Source organism: Perna viridis, chromosome 4 (genome assembly GCF_037379345.1).
Source record: "Perna viridis isolate PV_CMFRI_1.1 ecotype Kerala chromosome 4, ASM3737934v1, whole genome shotgun sequence".
NCBI lineage: Eukaryota > Metazoa > Mollusca > Bivalvia > Mytilida > Mytilidae > Perna > Perna viridis.
Genome location: NC_142448.1, coordinates 42208360 through 42225965, shown reverse-complemented (window position 1 = coordinate 42225965; position 17606 = coordinate 42208360). Strand labels below are relative to the sequence as shown.

Here is a 17606-nt window from a genome sequence, read left to right as displayed (position 1 = left end):
ATGCTATTTATAGACCCTTTACTTACGGTGACCAGTACTGCACTGCAAGTCTGCTAACCCCACAAGCCATTCTGAGGATTGTGAGCTGACATATGTAGAATAATGCTGATATATAATCCTCTGCAGGTTAAAGTTAAGGTAAAGTCCAGAGAAGCCATTGAATATTGTCAAATTAGCATAGAAGCCTATGGGAAGTGGAATTAGTGGTTTCTAGCCTGTAACGAGCACCTGTGCCTGAATCAGAAACTGGGTAATGTTCAATGAAAACCGATCATTTCATGTAAACTTCCCCATCTCATACAAGCAAGAAACACGCGTAGAATACACGTGTATGATACTTACGAGGTACATTTTTATCTCGTATGAAGCTTGAACTATGATGCTATGGCGGTAAACACGGCGAAGATCTGCAGCATTACGTGGGGTATAACTATATATTTATGCAAATCATATGCGAATATTAACTACTGAAAATACGAGGACAAGAAGTCGCTAACAATATTAGCGACTTTAAAAAGAATGGTCTTCCACACAAGATACAAATTATATCGCTTAGGCAACGACATGCTCCTCATTTCTTTGCTTGCAAACACATATATTTGAACATGGAGCAATCTAATTGAAATTTAATCTTTATTTACGCTACCCTCCATAAAAGCTTTACTTGGCACAAAACAGATAGTGTATTTTAATCAGAATGAACATGGAGGGAACGAAGGGTTTTTTTTCAAAACAATAGAAACACTAACCCCCTCCCCCCACCAAAAAAAAATCCAGTTCCTTGGGGTAGACACTATGAGGTATATGCCCCTTTTTATTTTCTACTCACAAAAAAGTGACCCCCTTTTTTTACCATCCCAAGCAGGCTATCCATGGTTCATATTTGATACCAAAGTCGATTTTCTATCATACTGAAGGATTTTTAGCCTCAGTCGCAAGAAAAAAATCTTTACTAGTACCAGTACAAGTGCAGGTCTTTGAGTGGCTTTTGACTAAAAGTAGAGCTTTATTTAGGGCACACACAATTTATCGAGAATAGTGCATTAAAGGTTAATTTCAGGAAATCATAGGACCACTTGACAAACATATCTGGGAAAGATCTTCTGAAATGTCATGGCATATCCTGATGTTGCATTATGTGCAGTCATGCAATCACCAATACTTGAAATATGTATACACAAAATGATTAAAAATGTTTTGGTAGTGAATTCGTTAAGATGATGGAAACAGCTACATCGTATTGTTTTCTATGAAGCAAGCCGGGCGAGAAAAACATTTTGAGATTTATATTGCTATTGTAATACATGGGAATGCCATTTTCATGCAAAAATATAGGGCCGCTACCGGTACCACTTTCAATAGGCGAAAAAAAGCAAATGAATTACAAAAACGATTGAAACCCTATGGCTATGTATAACAGAAACTGTTATCAATGCTTTCTTTGCCCTTGTCTTGTAATTAACGCAAAAAGTGCCTACAACTAATAGGAAATCAACACTTTATAATAGTAAACACGCGTCATGCGGAGTAATTTTATCCATAATCACGTGCAGTCTTTGTGTCATTCCATCTGAAATCACACGAAAGGGAAGGGAAGGAAGATCATAAAACAGAAAGAACAGTGCTTGAAAAAACTTTAAAACAAATAATGTCATACAGAGGAAGAGACAGTAATGCTGGAAGATCAGACAGAAAAGGGTATTTGTCTCTACATTTTGAATATTTTGTTATAATACTGCGTCCGTCAGGGCTATGAAGAAGTTCCCATTAATATTTAAAATGGCGCATTATTTGTCGCGTTTAATTTGCTTATTACTGAATCAGTCTGTATTGTTTGAATCCTTCATAATCTCATAATCTTGTATGAAGGGTATAAATATCAAAGTTATCGAATTTACGGCGATAGTTCAGAAAAGTCCGGACAACAAATAGCAATATCAATGAAAAAACCATGAAGTTGGAAACCACGCAGTAGTATGGAATTGGTACAGGTATTTCGGTGGAATGGTGGATTAAACCAGGTTTTGTAGTGAGCAGAACCTCCTCCTTTCACTGTGGTTAATTTTATCCAGTATACAACACACATATGCAGAACTGGATTTTGAGACTCTTTCTAGTCCTGTAATATGTCCATGGCTTCCTATTGCCTTCACAGCCTTCAAATTTTGCATTTCTGACACACAGCATTAAGAGTTTTACAGAAAACACTACACTCATACATCTTTCTTTTAGATAGCTGTTGGTTCACAAAACTAATTCAATGTTCAGATTCACATTCCTATTAACTAGTCGGTTATTACATTACTGAAATTTTCCTTTTAAAGGTTTGGAGGTGGTGGCAGCGGAAGATTTGGCGGAGGTGACCTGCCTAAAGCCTTTGGATCTACAAGCCACAATTTCAGAAGTGGTGGCGGTGGAGGTGGCTATGGTGGCAGTGGTCGTGGAAGAGGTAGGGGAGGTGGTGGTTCTGGATTTGGAGGTAGAGGAGGCGGAGGAGGAGGGTATGGTGGAAAGAGAGACAAACATGACCAACCTGGACAGAATTTACACAAAATCAAATGGGATATGAGTCGTTTAATGACCTTTGAAAAGAACTTTTACCAAGAACACCCAAAAGTAACAGCAAGAAGTCAGGTTAGTCTAGAAGAATTTTGATGTAGGTTAGAATTTGTTTGGGAATTCTATACTATAGAAAGCTTATTAATATGAAGAATGCTGAGTACAGTTTTTTCCTTAATCAAAACCAGTGTTTATTGTACCATTTTGTTACCTATGTAATGTACATGTATATTTTGCAAGATAGAGAAATAAAAAAAATTGTCTATTACAGGGACATGTACATGTAGATCAATATTACAAGTTTACAAAATGTACTGTGTCATTTACTACTTCACCTAAATTACGTTTTTTTTTTATTGTAGGCAGAAATAATGAACTACTATCAAACAAAACAGATCACTGTGAAGGGAAACAATATACCGAAGCCAGTCTTGGAGTTTGATGAAGCTGGGTTTCCAGGTTTGTAATTTTAATGTACTACTACAATATTAGTTTAAAATATGTATCTAATTTCACTACTGAAATCATAATGATGGTATACAAGTCAATTTTTGTATGTTTTTGTTTTGTTTTTTATTGACATAAACTGAATCCAGTCAAGACTTTCTGAATTTTATGTACTTTCACTGTATTGATATTAACCTTAAGAGGGTTGTGGTTGATAAATACTTTATGTGTTTGAATGTATTTCTTACAGATTATGTACTGCAAAGTGTTCAAAGACAGAATTGGGAACACCCAACAGCGATTCAAGCTGTGGGATGGCCAGCTGCTCTCTCTGGAAGAGACATGGTTGGCATTGCTCAGACAGGGTCTGGTAAAACTGCAGGGGTATGTATACACATGTATAACTATACATGTTGTATTATATTGAAATAAAGTATTCAATCAATCATGACAATGATATATAAACCTGGGTAAAAAACTAAACTTAGTATGTCTTGTCAGGAGTTCAAGTTGGTTGTTGCTCTGGGCCCTGTGTTCTCACCTAGAATATTAGAAATTTCATGTGCATGGGTCTTGACTTTCAATCCTTTTAATTTACACTTTATTGAGGATTTTTGAATTTACCAAAGTGCACCATTGACTTTAAACTTTGGGAAGTTTTCTAAAGTAAATCTGAACCCCTGATTTTTTGGATTCCAAATTTCTTCTAAAACGATTAAATTTCTAAGTTTGATCAAACAAATTGCACCTTGAAAAGCCATGTTGAAGCCTGTGTTTTAAATATTGATTTATCTATATTTCAGTTCATGCTGCCTGCCATTGTACATATCAATGCTCAGCCACATTTACTTAGAGGAGATGGTCCCATTGTAAGTCAAATATTTTAACAAAAACTTTTTGATTTATGTTTCTCAGAAGCTTCATTTTCGTCAGATTTTTTCAAATAACAACTTGATAGTCAAATGATGGAAAAGGAATCACTGTCTTTAAATATGTTAAAATTTTAAGGAGTTAATTATAAATATGATTGTGGCATGAGATAAATGGAGTTGCAATGATTTTTGACAAACAATGTGTGCTATGATATTTTAATAGGTTTGGTGTTTATGTACTTCATATTTTTGACTCTCCACAGAACATGTTTTTTTAAATACAAGCTTGTCCTTATTTTCAACTGATGAAGCTTGTATTGTGTGGGGTGGGGGTAACAGTATCTCCTGATTACAAAAAAAAAATTTTCTTGGAGCTGAATTTCTTAAATTATTCAAATTGTGTTAAGCAATATTTGCTGTCAGATTTAGTAGGGGAAAAAATAGACATTCGTTGTTACAGTGATCCCAAAAGTTCCACCTCAGCTGTGGCCAATATTCCGGAACAAAAGTTAAATGCCATATTCTTAACCAAACATTTTTTGAAAGCTTTTAAGTCAATAAGATACAGATAAATAGCTTATAATATATTTTGCTCTTGAATTTAAAATGTGTTTATATTTAACTGGTATATTTTATTTGTTTGTCTTTATTTTCAGGTATTGATTTTAGTACCAACAAGAGAACTTGCCCAACAAGTACAAGAAGTTGCCAATGAGTTTGGAAAATCGTCAAGGATCAGAAATGTATGTGTGTATGGTGGATCTCCAAAAGGACCACAGATCAGAGATTTAGAAAGAGGTTTGTAGTTTGGAATATTCTTATTGGGATAGTAATTTTTAATCAGAAGTCTACCACCAATTTTCTTTAATTATGCTTTACAAAATGACTATGTGACTGTTGAACTTTTTTTAGCAGAGTTTGTTAAATGTAAACTTGCCGTTTTATTTATTAGGATCAGAAATCTGCATAGCCACCCCTGGCAGACTGATAGATTTCCTCGAGGCTGGGAAAACTAATCTGAAAAGATGTACCTACTTGGTTTTGGATGAGGCTGATAGAATGTTAGACATGGGATTTGAACCTCAGATCAGAAAAATTGTTGAACAAATCAGAGTAAATATCTTTTAAAATATTGAAAATGTTATTTTGGGGCATATTGGACCCTTGAAGAAATGTTCGGTCCATGATTGGAAGTATTGAATGAAGCTTAATGCAATTTTCCACTTGTTTATAGGCACTTGTTTTTCTTTAACCTTTTTTTTCATATTATTGACAACTCCCAATGAAATGTCTTTTTTGTACCCAGAAAAATTCAAAAACAACAGCTTGTATTAGTAAGAATACCATATCAGTATCAATAAAAAATGTGGAAGCATCAGTAGTGGGATAATTCAGCTATGTCAAAATCCTCAAAATTGGAACATGAACAATAATGTCATGAATAGTAATGGTCTATTCACAGTGAATTTGGTAACTCAAAATTTTAAATGTTACAACCCCTTTATCTGTGATGCAGATATAGGAGTATTTAGTACTGTTGGGCTTTAGTTAAGAAACTGTTTAATTAATTAGAACATTATGCATACATCAGTACCTCTCATTAATTTCTCTTTTTTACTAATAGCCTGACAGACAGACACTTATGTGGAGTGCAACATGGCCCAAGGAAGTAAAAACCTTAGCAGATGAATTCCTTACTGATAATGTAATGATGAATATTGGTGCTCTCCAGATTCATGCTAACCACAACATTCTACAGATTATTGATGTGTGCACAGACACAGAAAAGGATTACAAGTTAGCACTCTTGTTTATCAGCTTTGCATTGTTCTTACTTTCTGATAATATGCCATGATACTAAAAACATGTTTAAACATCAGCAATTTCCAACCAGTGTGAGGCACAATGATAGCATTACCTCAAACTGCTGTGAGGTTGTCGATAAACTAAATAGGCCAGTTTTGAATGTCTGGACTTCAAAATTGCTGTTATTCTGTACATGGACCTTTGTAGAGTTTTAAAGTAAGGCACAGGATGTCACAATCGTGCAGACAATACATTTTTAAGGTTATTTCACTCTGAATTTCAAGCCTATGTTAATTACTTAGTCAGGTGACAAGTCTTGTTAAAAGTGCAGCGCTAAACTTGTCGTAAAAGGCGACTAAATAGTGCTCCGAACCTTAGCCAGGGGCTAGAGCACTCTGCCCACAGGCCCCCGTGCAGGTTCGGGTGTTAAAAGAATAGGCCTGCAGCAGCGCTAAGCTTGTCGTAAAAGGCAACTAAATAGTGCTCAGAACCCTAGCCAGGGGCTAGGGCGCTCTGCCCATAGAGCAACTGGGATGTGTGCCCCAGGTGGTGGAATCCGGTACCCCTGGCGTGTTACATGCTGGGGTTGTCGGGCTATAATACGGAAAACCTGACCACAAACCATAGTGGTTCACCGTGTTGGGAAAGATGCCACGTTCCTCGCACGTTAAAGAACCCTACTGTGGTATTCTTCCGGAGTAGGAACCATAAGGCTCCGCCACAGAAGGCTAAATTGCCCGACCCTACCCACCTCTCCCTATTTCCAGTGGCAATCAAAATATTTGTCGACCCCATTATCCTTGTGTCCTATCCCTTTTTCACTCCATCATCATTTCATGTTCATTTTATCATCAATTTCATGTTCATCGTCTGAATATAGCTGAAATATTGCTGCTTGGACGTTAAACCCCAACAAACAAACAAACAAACTCTGCCCAAAGAGCAACTGGGTTATGTGCCTCAGGTGGTGGAATGGGGTACCTCTGGTGTGTTAATTGCTGGGGTTGTCAGGCTATAATACGGAAAACCAGACTGCAAACCACAGTGGTGCACAGTGTTGGAAAAATTGCCACATTCCTCGCACATGAAAGAACCCTACTGTGGTATTCTCCCAGAGTAGGAACCATGGGGGTCTGCCACAGGATGCTACATTGCCTGATCCTACCCACCTGTCCTTATTGTCCTCCAGTGGCAATCAAAATTTGTCGACCCCATTATCCTTGTATCCCATCCCGTTTTTCATTTCATTATCACTTCTTGTTCATTTTATCATCCACTTAATGTTCATCGCCTGAATATAGCTGAAATATTGCTGCTCTGGCGTTAAATCCCAACAAACAAACAAACAAAAGTGTACAGCAGAAGCTCAGACAATTTGGCACAGACTGCAGTATCAAGTTCTAAAATCAGCTGTTGTGAACATGAAATGTATTTATTATGTTTTTAATTTAGAAAAAAATATATGGATACGAGAGAAAACAGTATCTAACAAATTGATCCAATATTTTCTTCAGGTTAATGAAACTTTTGGATGAAATTATGCAAGAGAAGGAGAACAAAACAATTGTGTTTACAGAAACTAAGAGGAGAGCTGATGAATTGACAAGGCGTATGAGGAGAGAAGGGTACGTAATTTTCTTGTTCTGTTGTGAACTTGTTATCAGACAATTGTTACACTTGAGTGCTTCTCGTCAAGTTTTTTGTATTTACTAAAGTTCTGTAGCAGACAGGCCATATGGGTTCCAATTAATGATGGACAATAAGTGCATCAAAGAAATAGAAATGGCACACTTTATAGAGTTACGGTAAAGTAGTTGAAATAAATCTTTTTACCAGATGTTAAGATTCATATATTACGGAAGCAATTTATTTTCTTACTGCGTGTTAGTTTGATATTGCCAATTCCTGCTTCCCTGTTGCTCCTTAGAAATTTTGGTCCTTAAAAGTTTTTTGAGACCATTATGACAAAAAAAGTAATTTTCTTATTAAAGGATAGAAGGATACTTTTACTCCTTTGTCTTTGCAATGAATTAGCCTTGGATATAATCAAGTTTGTTTAATGGTATAGACTAGACGTGATGCCGATTTTTATACTATGTGATCTTCATTGTAGATGGCCAGTAATGTGTATACATGGTGATAAAAACCAACAGGAGAGAGACTGGGTTCTGCAAGGTAATTAATGTAATCTCAAATAACAAATTAAGAAAAACTAATTCTGTGAAAGTGCTATTGTTCGTGGTGTACCAGTTTATGTGTTGTTTGTGGGTAGACCAAAGCACGAAATTTGGTACCCAATGAAAAGGAAGTTTCCATTGATTTGTGTACTGTAAATCTCGAAACCACAAATTTAAGAATCCACTGAGCTGTGTTTCTACCTAAATCTACGAAAATTGGTATCCATGAATAAAAGGACTTTCAACAGTACTAAAATTATCATGTCTTTATCAAAGTCTGTTGAATGTAGTTTTATACTTAAAAAAAAATCCTGAAAAGTTAAGTTAAACTGCTGGTAGTTTCAAGTCTTAGACTTGCAGAAATTTGCCAGAATTTAGTTTATTATAGAAAAAAATTGGTAGATTGGAACTTACTTTTTGTTGCTGTGCTTTCTTCAATATGACAATTGTTTATTTTTGCAGAATTCAGAGTTGGAAAGACACCAATACTTATAGCCACAGATGTAGCATCTAGGGGTTTAGGTTTGTATGAAATGTAAAAAATGGAATGCATTGAACTTATAATCAGTTAACATTGAAATTTTCCCTGAAGTTATTAGAAGAAAATTGTTCTAGTAAATCATTCATTAATTTTATGTCATAAGAAATTACTTTTGTTTTGCTTCGATAACTGTTGTAATATTTTTATTGATTATATTTGTTTATTAATGAATAACAAGACTTTTATTTTCTTTTGATTAGAAACTTAGCTTTTACTAGAAGAGTTCCAGTAATCAGCTATAATTGGTTGATCAGTGGGACATTACTTCTTAATTTGTGTCTGGTACTGGCGAGATGACCATTTTGCTTCAGGATTGACTGATAACCAGAAAGGAGGGAATGTGCATTTTCAAAAAGTTCACTTTAAATGGAAACCTATTGCTAAAAAAGGGGCTACAATTAGACCAGATGCACAAACCCTTCACAGATGCACTCCTTGGAATGTTGGTTCTACGTAACATGTCCTCAAGACTCTATAAACATGTCAGAAGGTATTTGTATGACATTAATTACTTGCCAAAACTTGATGAAATAGGAAAGACTTGTATGAATGTACAGCTGGCTGTAGGGCTTGTTGTATGTAAAGGTCTTCATTCTTTCTTTTCTTTGAGTTATTTTAATATTATAAGTGCTATCAGCATTCCACATTATTTGCAGTCAAACCATTTGCCTTGGTCATTTAATGAATTTGATCAATTATGTGTAGTATGTACCTAGACTATTGAAATTTTGCTGTTGTTGTATACAATTATTCTGGATAAGGGAAAGTAGTCTTTTTAATTTGGTTATGTTACAGATTAATTTCTGTCACTTAGAAATAAAATAATGTCTTGCAACACTTGTCGACAATAAGTGTTGTGTCTTATGTTTTGTTTAATGGTTATTAAAGCATGATAGATTCTGAAAGAAGTAACATAAGAAATTCAATGAATTATGCATTGTGTGCAATCCATTAATTTCTTTTTTAAAATGTTAAAAAATGAAAGGCTACATGAATTGTTATGACCTATGTCTCCACTATTTACAATGCTATCACAGGGATAACCTTCACAATGCTACAAAGTAATGAATTTATCTCCACCCTTACTATGTGTCTGATTGCAGCCTTGGAATTGTATAATAAGGGTTTTAAATTTGTAAATTATAACTGTTTAGCCTTAGTGAAATCTTTCAAGGCCATTTGTTTGGCTTAGGTGTATATGAATCTTCCACAGAAGAATGCTTTCATTAGTGGAAATGTTTTTAGTACTATGACTTTTGTTGGAAGGTGTCGATTATAATTGTATTGCTACCCCTGTGAATTGACTGCAATGATAAATAATGTGCTTGTGGATGTTGAGGCCAAGTTGAATATTGATGCAAAAATAAATGTTTTGGCAAGTGGCATACAAATAGACAATGTGATGTTTTAAGGAGATTAGGATATGTGGTGATGCTGCATTCAGAAGGAATATGGAGTGCACAAGACATCAGTCGGCAAAGCAAAGTGTAACGTATTGCATGCTCCCTTTGTTCAACACAATTCATGTTGTTTTCTGTTGGAAAAGCCTTGGGTTCGAACATATATTTATTTCACAGGTCTGTAGTAGCAGTAAGTATGAGTAAAGATGCCCAGGGTCAAATTGAAAACAGCATGAGCATTTAGAGCAGTTTGATATTCAAATAAAGATTGATGATGGGGAGTATGCACTTTGTTGTTGTGAATTACTGCCATGTCACCAGACATGTAAAATTAGAATTACACTTTAAATGTATGTGTTGACCTACTTTAATCAAATATTTGTTGCAGTTTTTCTCCAGTCTACAGCCTATTTTCATAATCCCGTCTTATTTTATTTTTCCACAACAGATGTAGAGGACATAAAATTTGTGATTAACTTTGACTATCCCAACTCATCAGAGGACTATGTACACAGAATTGGTAGAACAGCTCGTGCCAACAACACTGGAACAGCATACACATTCTTTACTCAGGGAAATGCCAAACAGGCATCAGATCTAGTCAATGTTCTTAGGGAAGCAAACCAACAAGTCAATCCTAAACTACTGCAACTGGTTGAAGCTGCTAGATACTTGGGCAAAGGTAGGTGCTTGGTTTATATATGTAATAGTATTTAAGTATTTTGTTGGCATAGGATATTGAATAAATGTCTTATTTGAACTTTTATTGAAGCTGAGAGGTGCTTTGAATTACCATATATCTTAAGCAAAAGATGCATGTATAGTTTCTTGAATTTTTTTTTTGCAAAATAAATGCTAACAGCCAACCATAAACTTTTTGTAAAACAAAATTTTTCAAATCTTGAATTTACCATTTAAGTTTCTTTTTTTTGTATATAACTGTTAAAAAAATTGCAGTCCTATGATCTCTCCCTGGACACTCATATTTTGTGCAAAACGAATATTAGTTGAATGATCTTTATTAAAATTTTAAACAAGGTTCCAAAACTGGAAGGTAAGGTAGTATTGATATGACCCTAACCATTTAGATAAAAGGTCAAAAACAAGCATTTCATTGAATTTAACTATACAACTCCAATAAAGTCTATGATGTAGTTCTATAATAATCTATACCACAATGGTCAGACTTGTATTGATTTTGGGGTTATGACTTGAACATTTTAGAAGGGGCCAGAAACGTGGATTTTCCTGTTGCTCAGACAGTAACTTGACTATTAATTGAAATAGTATAACAATGTGCTCTACCGTGTGAAGCATTTTATTTTTAACATATGTTTTTGGATTCATAAATCATGTCCAGTTTATGTAAAAGCAATTTAATGTTATCAGTTGAAATGGCAACTCTTCTTGTAGGTCGCAATCGTTATCGTGGAGGAAAGGATGATTCAAGAGGAGGTGGGCGTTTTGGAGACAGAGATTCAGGAAGAGGTCGTGGTGGATCATCTTATGGAGCAGGAGGTGGACGTTCTGGATATGGAGGAAGCACAGGTGGATCCAGCTATGGAAATCGTAGTGGTGGATTTGGTGGAGGACAAAAAGGATTTGGCAACACTATGAATAAAGGTTTTGGGAACACAGGAGGACAAAAAGGTTTTGGGAACACTAGTGGAGGACAAAAAGGATTTGGAAATACCTCAGGTGGATTCAAAAGCCAAGCATCAGGATATAATAATCAGCAAGGAGGGTACGCACAACAAACACAAGATGGTGGTGGACATTATAATCTTCGCCATCCACAACATGAAGGACAAGGCAACATGTATCAAAACGGTTACGGAAATCAAGGACAATATAACAGTCAACAACAATGGGGAAATAATTGGAACAATACTCAACAACCTCCCCTTCCTAGTGGCAATCCTCCCAAACCTCCTCCTCCACCAATGTAAAACTTTTAGTCGCATCGTGAAATTAACTGTTAATGTTGCAATGTCACTTTATTTATAGTTTCTGTATTTTTCATATTTTTTAAGTCCCAAATGATGGTTTATTTTTTCTCCTTTTCACAATTTAATTCATTTTTTTAAAGTGCTTTAATAAGAAGAAAAACATTTAGTTTTATCATGTTTCATTAATGTCAAATTACATTGCTATCAATAATAAGAGCATATCATTTATTAGATATAAGGGTTAAAGTTCACTGTATATAAATCATTTTATTTTATGTTGAGATCTGCTTCATATAATGTAAGTTTTATCATGTTTTATATGTAAATTATTTGTTTTACTGTCTTTTCCTATGTTTGACATTGAAAAGCACTGTGGTATACAAGTGGTCACTTGATTTGAAAAGACCATATTAAGAATGTAGTGTTTTTGTACTTAAATGGCCAGTGAAACAGGCTGCCTAGAATGAGAGAAGAGTAATAAAGAAAAAAAAGATCCACCGTCATTTTATAAACATATACATGTAAGTAACAACCATGTAAGAGAGTATGGCCGAGATGAGAAAATTCCCTTTCAAATATCATGTTTCACATGACATCAAGTTTTAGCCTTAATGGCATTGACCACAGATTGTTGTTAGTTGTTTAATGTGGTCTGTTTTATGGAACAAGTATTGTCAGAAAAATTGAATAAAAGTTTTAACTACAAACACTGTCTTTGATAATTATAATTGTCTTAAATGTCATGACCATGCTACCAAGTCCGGCAAAGAAAGAAAATATTGGTGTTCCGCCCTTACAGGTATGAAAATCTAGGATTGGAAGGTAGGCAAAACTTCATATTTTTTCAAGTTTTTGACTGGGTTGGTGTGGAGGCACATTCAGACCTCAATTGTGCTTGTCAAGAATAGGGAAAAGCTGGGATCGGTGTACTACTACGTAAAAGGTTGGAATTTCGTTCCTCTATACCCCAGCCTCTTTCAAGCGCCATATTGCATAACACTCGTTCCGCCGTTCTTTAAAATCGCCAGAAGTAAACTATTTACCATTTAAAACTTTTTATAGTTTCTTTCTTTACCATAATACGGTAGGAGGTGACTGAACTGATGAAAAACAAATGACCTATCTGATGAGAAAATCCGGCAATCATGGAAATCCTTTGTAGATGGAGCTGAAATGAACTTCATATTTGGTTTTTAGCATTTTGAATGCGTAATTCCGGTTGATAAAATTACGGGTTTTAGAATTTGCGAAACGATCTTTACAAATTAACCAACGAATTGCCCTTACCAAGTTTGTTTTGTCAAAAATATATTGTATTCCGTAAATTAGTGACCAAATTAAAAATTGCTGGTCATTTTGACAACTGTCTTCATCACAAATGTTTTCTGGGTATTTATCAAATATTTAGGATTTTTATCGCTTGATTACCGGTAGGTTAAACTTCTTTTATGCAATTAAAAGGCGAAGTATTTTGAAACACATGTTTAGCTTGTTAAAAAATTGCGGTGGCTTTCAACATGTCAGGTGCTAGAGGTTAGGATGGCACCAAGTCAGAAAATAGCTTGCCAGACAACCTCCAGCATTGATGGAGAAGATTATCTCTTGAACTGATAAGGAATCGAGCATTTTAATGATGTGCAGTCCGGATAAAGTGAATGAATCTCTTGCAATTTTACCTCGAAAAGAATGTCAGAAACAAGCATCTCGGGATGTCCAGACAATGACGTTAAATGTGCATGGATTTTTTTGGAGGGGAGCGGTTGAAACATTTTAAGAGTAAGGGGCAGAAACGATCATTTCCCTTCTGTCCGAACATAACTAGATTGAATGAATCGCTTGGAAATGACGCCACAAGTTGCCATACCTCCAGGGAAGGCTTGGAATTCAATTCTAAGAGGATCAAAATACCTCATCTCACTGGTTTTAGTGAGGAACTGAACAATTCACAGAATACATTACATATATTCATTTTATATCTAAAAAAATTAAATTTCTTTCGGGCAGTCGTTCAGCTAATAGAATTATGTTATTGCTGCAAAAATAATAAATGTAAACTGATAAAAAAAAACATCTAAGGAATTGTTTTCTAGAGCAGAGTTTTTGAATGTAGTTCCTTGATAATCTTTCAATTTTGGACAGGTTGGTGAAATGAAACAGAAATTTGTAAATGTGTGTGAAGTAGGATACTGATGAACTGTTGATCTACAGACCAATCCATACCTGTTCAGGGGGAAGATTACCACAAAGTAAATGAAAAACTTAAAATCTCCCGCAAGATTTGTGGCAGGTTCTTGGTTTAAATCATGTTTTCTGTGCAAAAAACGAAATAATTAAATTTTTACATAAAAAATTGCTTTAACGTAAAAATCTCCCATATGGACTGTTACAAAGGTTAACAGGAACTCTGAAAACAGTACCAATGTTCAACATCCAGGTTAAACATTTAAGAAATAAGTATTTCTTACTTATATGGGAAATATAAATTCATGAGCACAGTTTTATTTTATGTCATGTAATCTTTAGATCATGCGAAATCGTGAAATATTTTCACAAGAAATAAAAAAAAAACCTCCAATGCTAACAATACGTTGATGGAGTTGTGCTAATTTAGGAATAGGCCCACTTAGACGCTGGTCAAATTAAATCGCAATCTATATTCAAAGCGGTTTCAAGTATGAATGGTGTGTCCACACTTGCCCCAATTGTTCTGAATTGGACCTCTACAACTGTTTGAAGCTGCACATTTTTTGCAACAACTTGAATAGAGGTGAGTGGATGCTTATGAAATTAGAAACCTCCATACCACTTGAGGCAGGTTGGTAATGAATTTAAGCATTTAAGGTACATCTAGATAACTTGAGTATACGAGTAGTGATCTCCAATGATATTGTACTTGGGTCGGGTTAAGAGGTTCCGTTTAGGATGAGCCAGAAAATAATGACATCGGGAGCATTGTGTATCGCTATATTTTATGAGTTCAGGATTGTTCAAAAGGGTACTCAAAAGCAAGCATTTTATAAAACTACAATGTACTACATGTATATAATGTAAGGATAAGTGTACAGACCTCAATGAGATAGTATCCAATGCTGGCTGAGATTGAGTATGGGGGAATGATAGCCACATAATCATGAAAGAGTGGAGGCTAAAAAAATGACCCCATTTTCCTGCTTTTCAGAAAATACCTTTACTTTAAAATGTATGAATCTCCATTAAACTGTACGACTAAGTTCCGTACTACGAAAGAAGCTTTTAGTTGAGTTGTAGAGTTATCCCCTTACTTTAAGGAATTAAGGAGGTAGACCTAGGGTAAGGGACATAACTCATCGGAACGTTTCTTTAAAGCATTTTACATCAGTCGCATCTAAGTATCAAAGTAACTTGGATTTATTTCGTTTTATTTCAAATGAAAGCTTGATAGGCTTTGATGAAATTAAATATGATGCAAGCATATCACTGAATTCAAGAGTTACGTCCTTTATCCCAGGTCTACTTCCTTAAGGGGGGATTCTTCAGACTTGCAAAATTGCTGGTTTCTTGTATATGCTGATTACCATTATGGTCAGAATCATACGTTATGTCAAAAATTTATTTACAATCCAGAGCTTCCAAAATAAAGTTAAAACAATTCATTCGTCCCTTTACCAACGTTCTGTGGTCATATCAAACTGCTCAATGCGAATCATTTAATTAGATTGTTAGACCATTTCAATATGACCGGAAAGAATGCAGGTTTTGACTTGAGGAATTAAGGCTAGAAACATTAGGAGTTGAAGCACTTTCATGGTATCTGGACAGTAACTTATAATAGGTTCTCTTTGAAATTGTACCACGAAAGGAAGGCTGGGATTCAATTTATTAAACCGTTTTTGAATGACGGGCCGGAAACAAGTATTTCATTAGGTCTACTCCTACAATGTAAGCGACTGAATTCCGTTCCCCCATTGTTAGGATGGCACCAAGTCAGAAAATAGCTTGGCAGACAACATCTAGCACTAGGAGTACATTATGTCCAGACAATAACTCGACTACCTAGGGGCGGATCCGGACACTTTGAAAAGGAGGGGTGCCAGCCGGGGTTCCTCAGAAAAAGGGGGTAATATGACAACATTTACAATTTTTTTGTCAACTTTACACATGAAAATGTCAATGAAAAGATTACTTATCACGCACCCGAACTTTGGTACTTCTTTGTTGGAAATGTTTCATACGGAAACATTGTAGTTTAGCTAATTGAATAAAAAATGTCAAGCCTGATGTGGTTCCTTTATGAGCCGTACACATTTTACTTTCTTCACTTGACATGTGGAAATAAAATATGTATAGATTGAACCTCGTCTATTTTAAGTAAAATTGTGATTGATTTCGATTATACTAGAGTTTTGTTTAAAGTATTTTTCTTTCAAGTTTGAGATAAAACTTCCTTATTTTACAATTGATGTTGGAATTTATTGCAGAAATTTTTGCACCATAGGTATCGACATTACAAACCTAGAAAATACTCTCGTTTTTTTTTTACCATAATCAAGGGAACCAAGATTCTAGTGGAAAACAAAAGAATGCAACCAGGGACGAAAACAAGGCATGGAAAACAGATACAAAAAAGATAATAAAATAACCAAAACAACAGTACAGAGCAACAGAGTAGATGAGCACCTCAGACTCCACTTAAAATTGGGAGCATGGACCAGGTGCACCGGTAGGGTAAGCTTCCTCTACTTTTCTAGAAAAACCCCGCCGATCGAGCCGACTTTGATACAAGAAACTTAACAGCACTTGAGTTGCTTAATGGTATTGCTCACCCACTTCTTTTTACAGCAGTATAGCATGGAAAGCACATTCTTTCAACAACAAGAAAATCCGATGGATTAATCAACTGCCTTTAATAGATTTAGTCGTAAAACTACCCTTTTCAAATTATTGTCTATTCCTTGAACCTTGTTTTCGCACAAATAGATATTCGACCCCTAAATGCACCCTTACGTATACACTAAGTCTTTTGGGATATTACACTGCATCAATTCTTGCCTGTTAAGGCAATAATAATGCTTCCTGCTACTCTACCTACCATATTTTTTGCTCTTGCCCTTCATATATTATGACCCCTTGGGCTTAAGCACTGTTAAAGTCTTGATTGTTGCTCCATTAACTCAATGCAAAATGTTTTTGAATAATAAAATAATTGCCCTTCCTACCTACTCTATTTTTTCTCGCTGACAGCCCGTGTTTGTGCGTTTAATGATACAGATCATGTTTTACTTTACACTGAAGGGAGCGTTAAGGGCTTAGAAAAGAAGTTTTACCATGTGCCTTTCCACAGCCAGGAGATGCTGTTTTGAATTTAAAGTTATACTCTCGTGCAATTGTTGCGTTTCACCACATCAGTTTTTTTTTTAAATATTACTCGCTTTCATGAGTTTAGACAGCAAGCATTTAACTTGGTTGTAACTATCGTTTTGTATTATAGTTTAACAATATTCTTTTTTTTATCACAGAGATAATTTGTGAACCGTGCCATTTATTTTAACAATTACAATTAGATGTGTTGTCTGACAGTCATAATGTACAGCAGTAGGAGAGTCCAGATCATTACCTTCACCAAGCAGCTAGTGGACTTTATTTCCGTCAGGGGAGATAACTAATAAACTGTTGGATTCATGACCAGTCACATAGACATTATCGTTACTGTCAGTAGTAAAACCCTAGTGACAACCCATTAAGGTTTGATATTCAGGGGCGTTAATTTAATTAAATGCCGTGCAAGGAAAGACGAAAAAATATTTTGGGGTGAAACTTGTGGTGAATTTTTTTTCTTACCGATTTAGGGGGGGGCGTATGCCCGTTACGCCAGTCCT

At 35.3% G+C, this 17606-nt stretch overlaps 1 protein-coding gene across 1 annotated transcript; it reads left to right on the top strand.

The window, feature by feature from the left end:
• Nucleotides 1-1545: 1545 nt before the first annotated feature.
• On the top strand, nt 1546-12458 carry LOC148620151 (putative ATP-dependent RNA helicase DDX5). The gene is made up of 13 exons (XM_088580748.1): nt 1546-1698; nt 2325-2634; nt 2922-3018; nt 3257-3390; nt 3810-3875; nt 4535-4676; nt 4831-4991; nt 5503-5675; nt 7199-7309; nt 7798-7859; nt 8324-8383; nt 10251-10484; nt 11216-12458. The coding sequence occupies exons 1-13, from the start codon at nt 1649-1651 to the stop codon at nt 11749-11751; spliced, it is 2136 nt and encodes a 711-aa protein (XP_088436874.1). The 5' UTR covers nt 1546-1648; the 3' UTR covers nt 11752-12458.
• Nucleotides 12459-17606: the final 5148 nt, after the last annotated feature.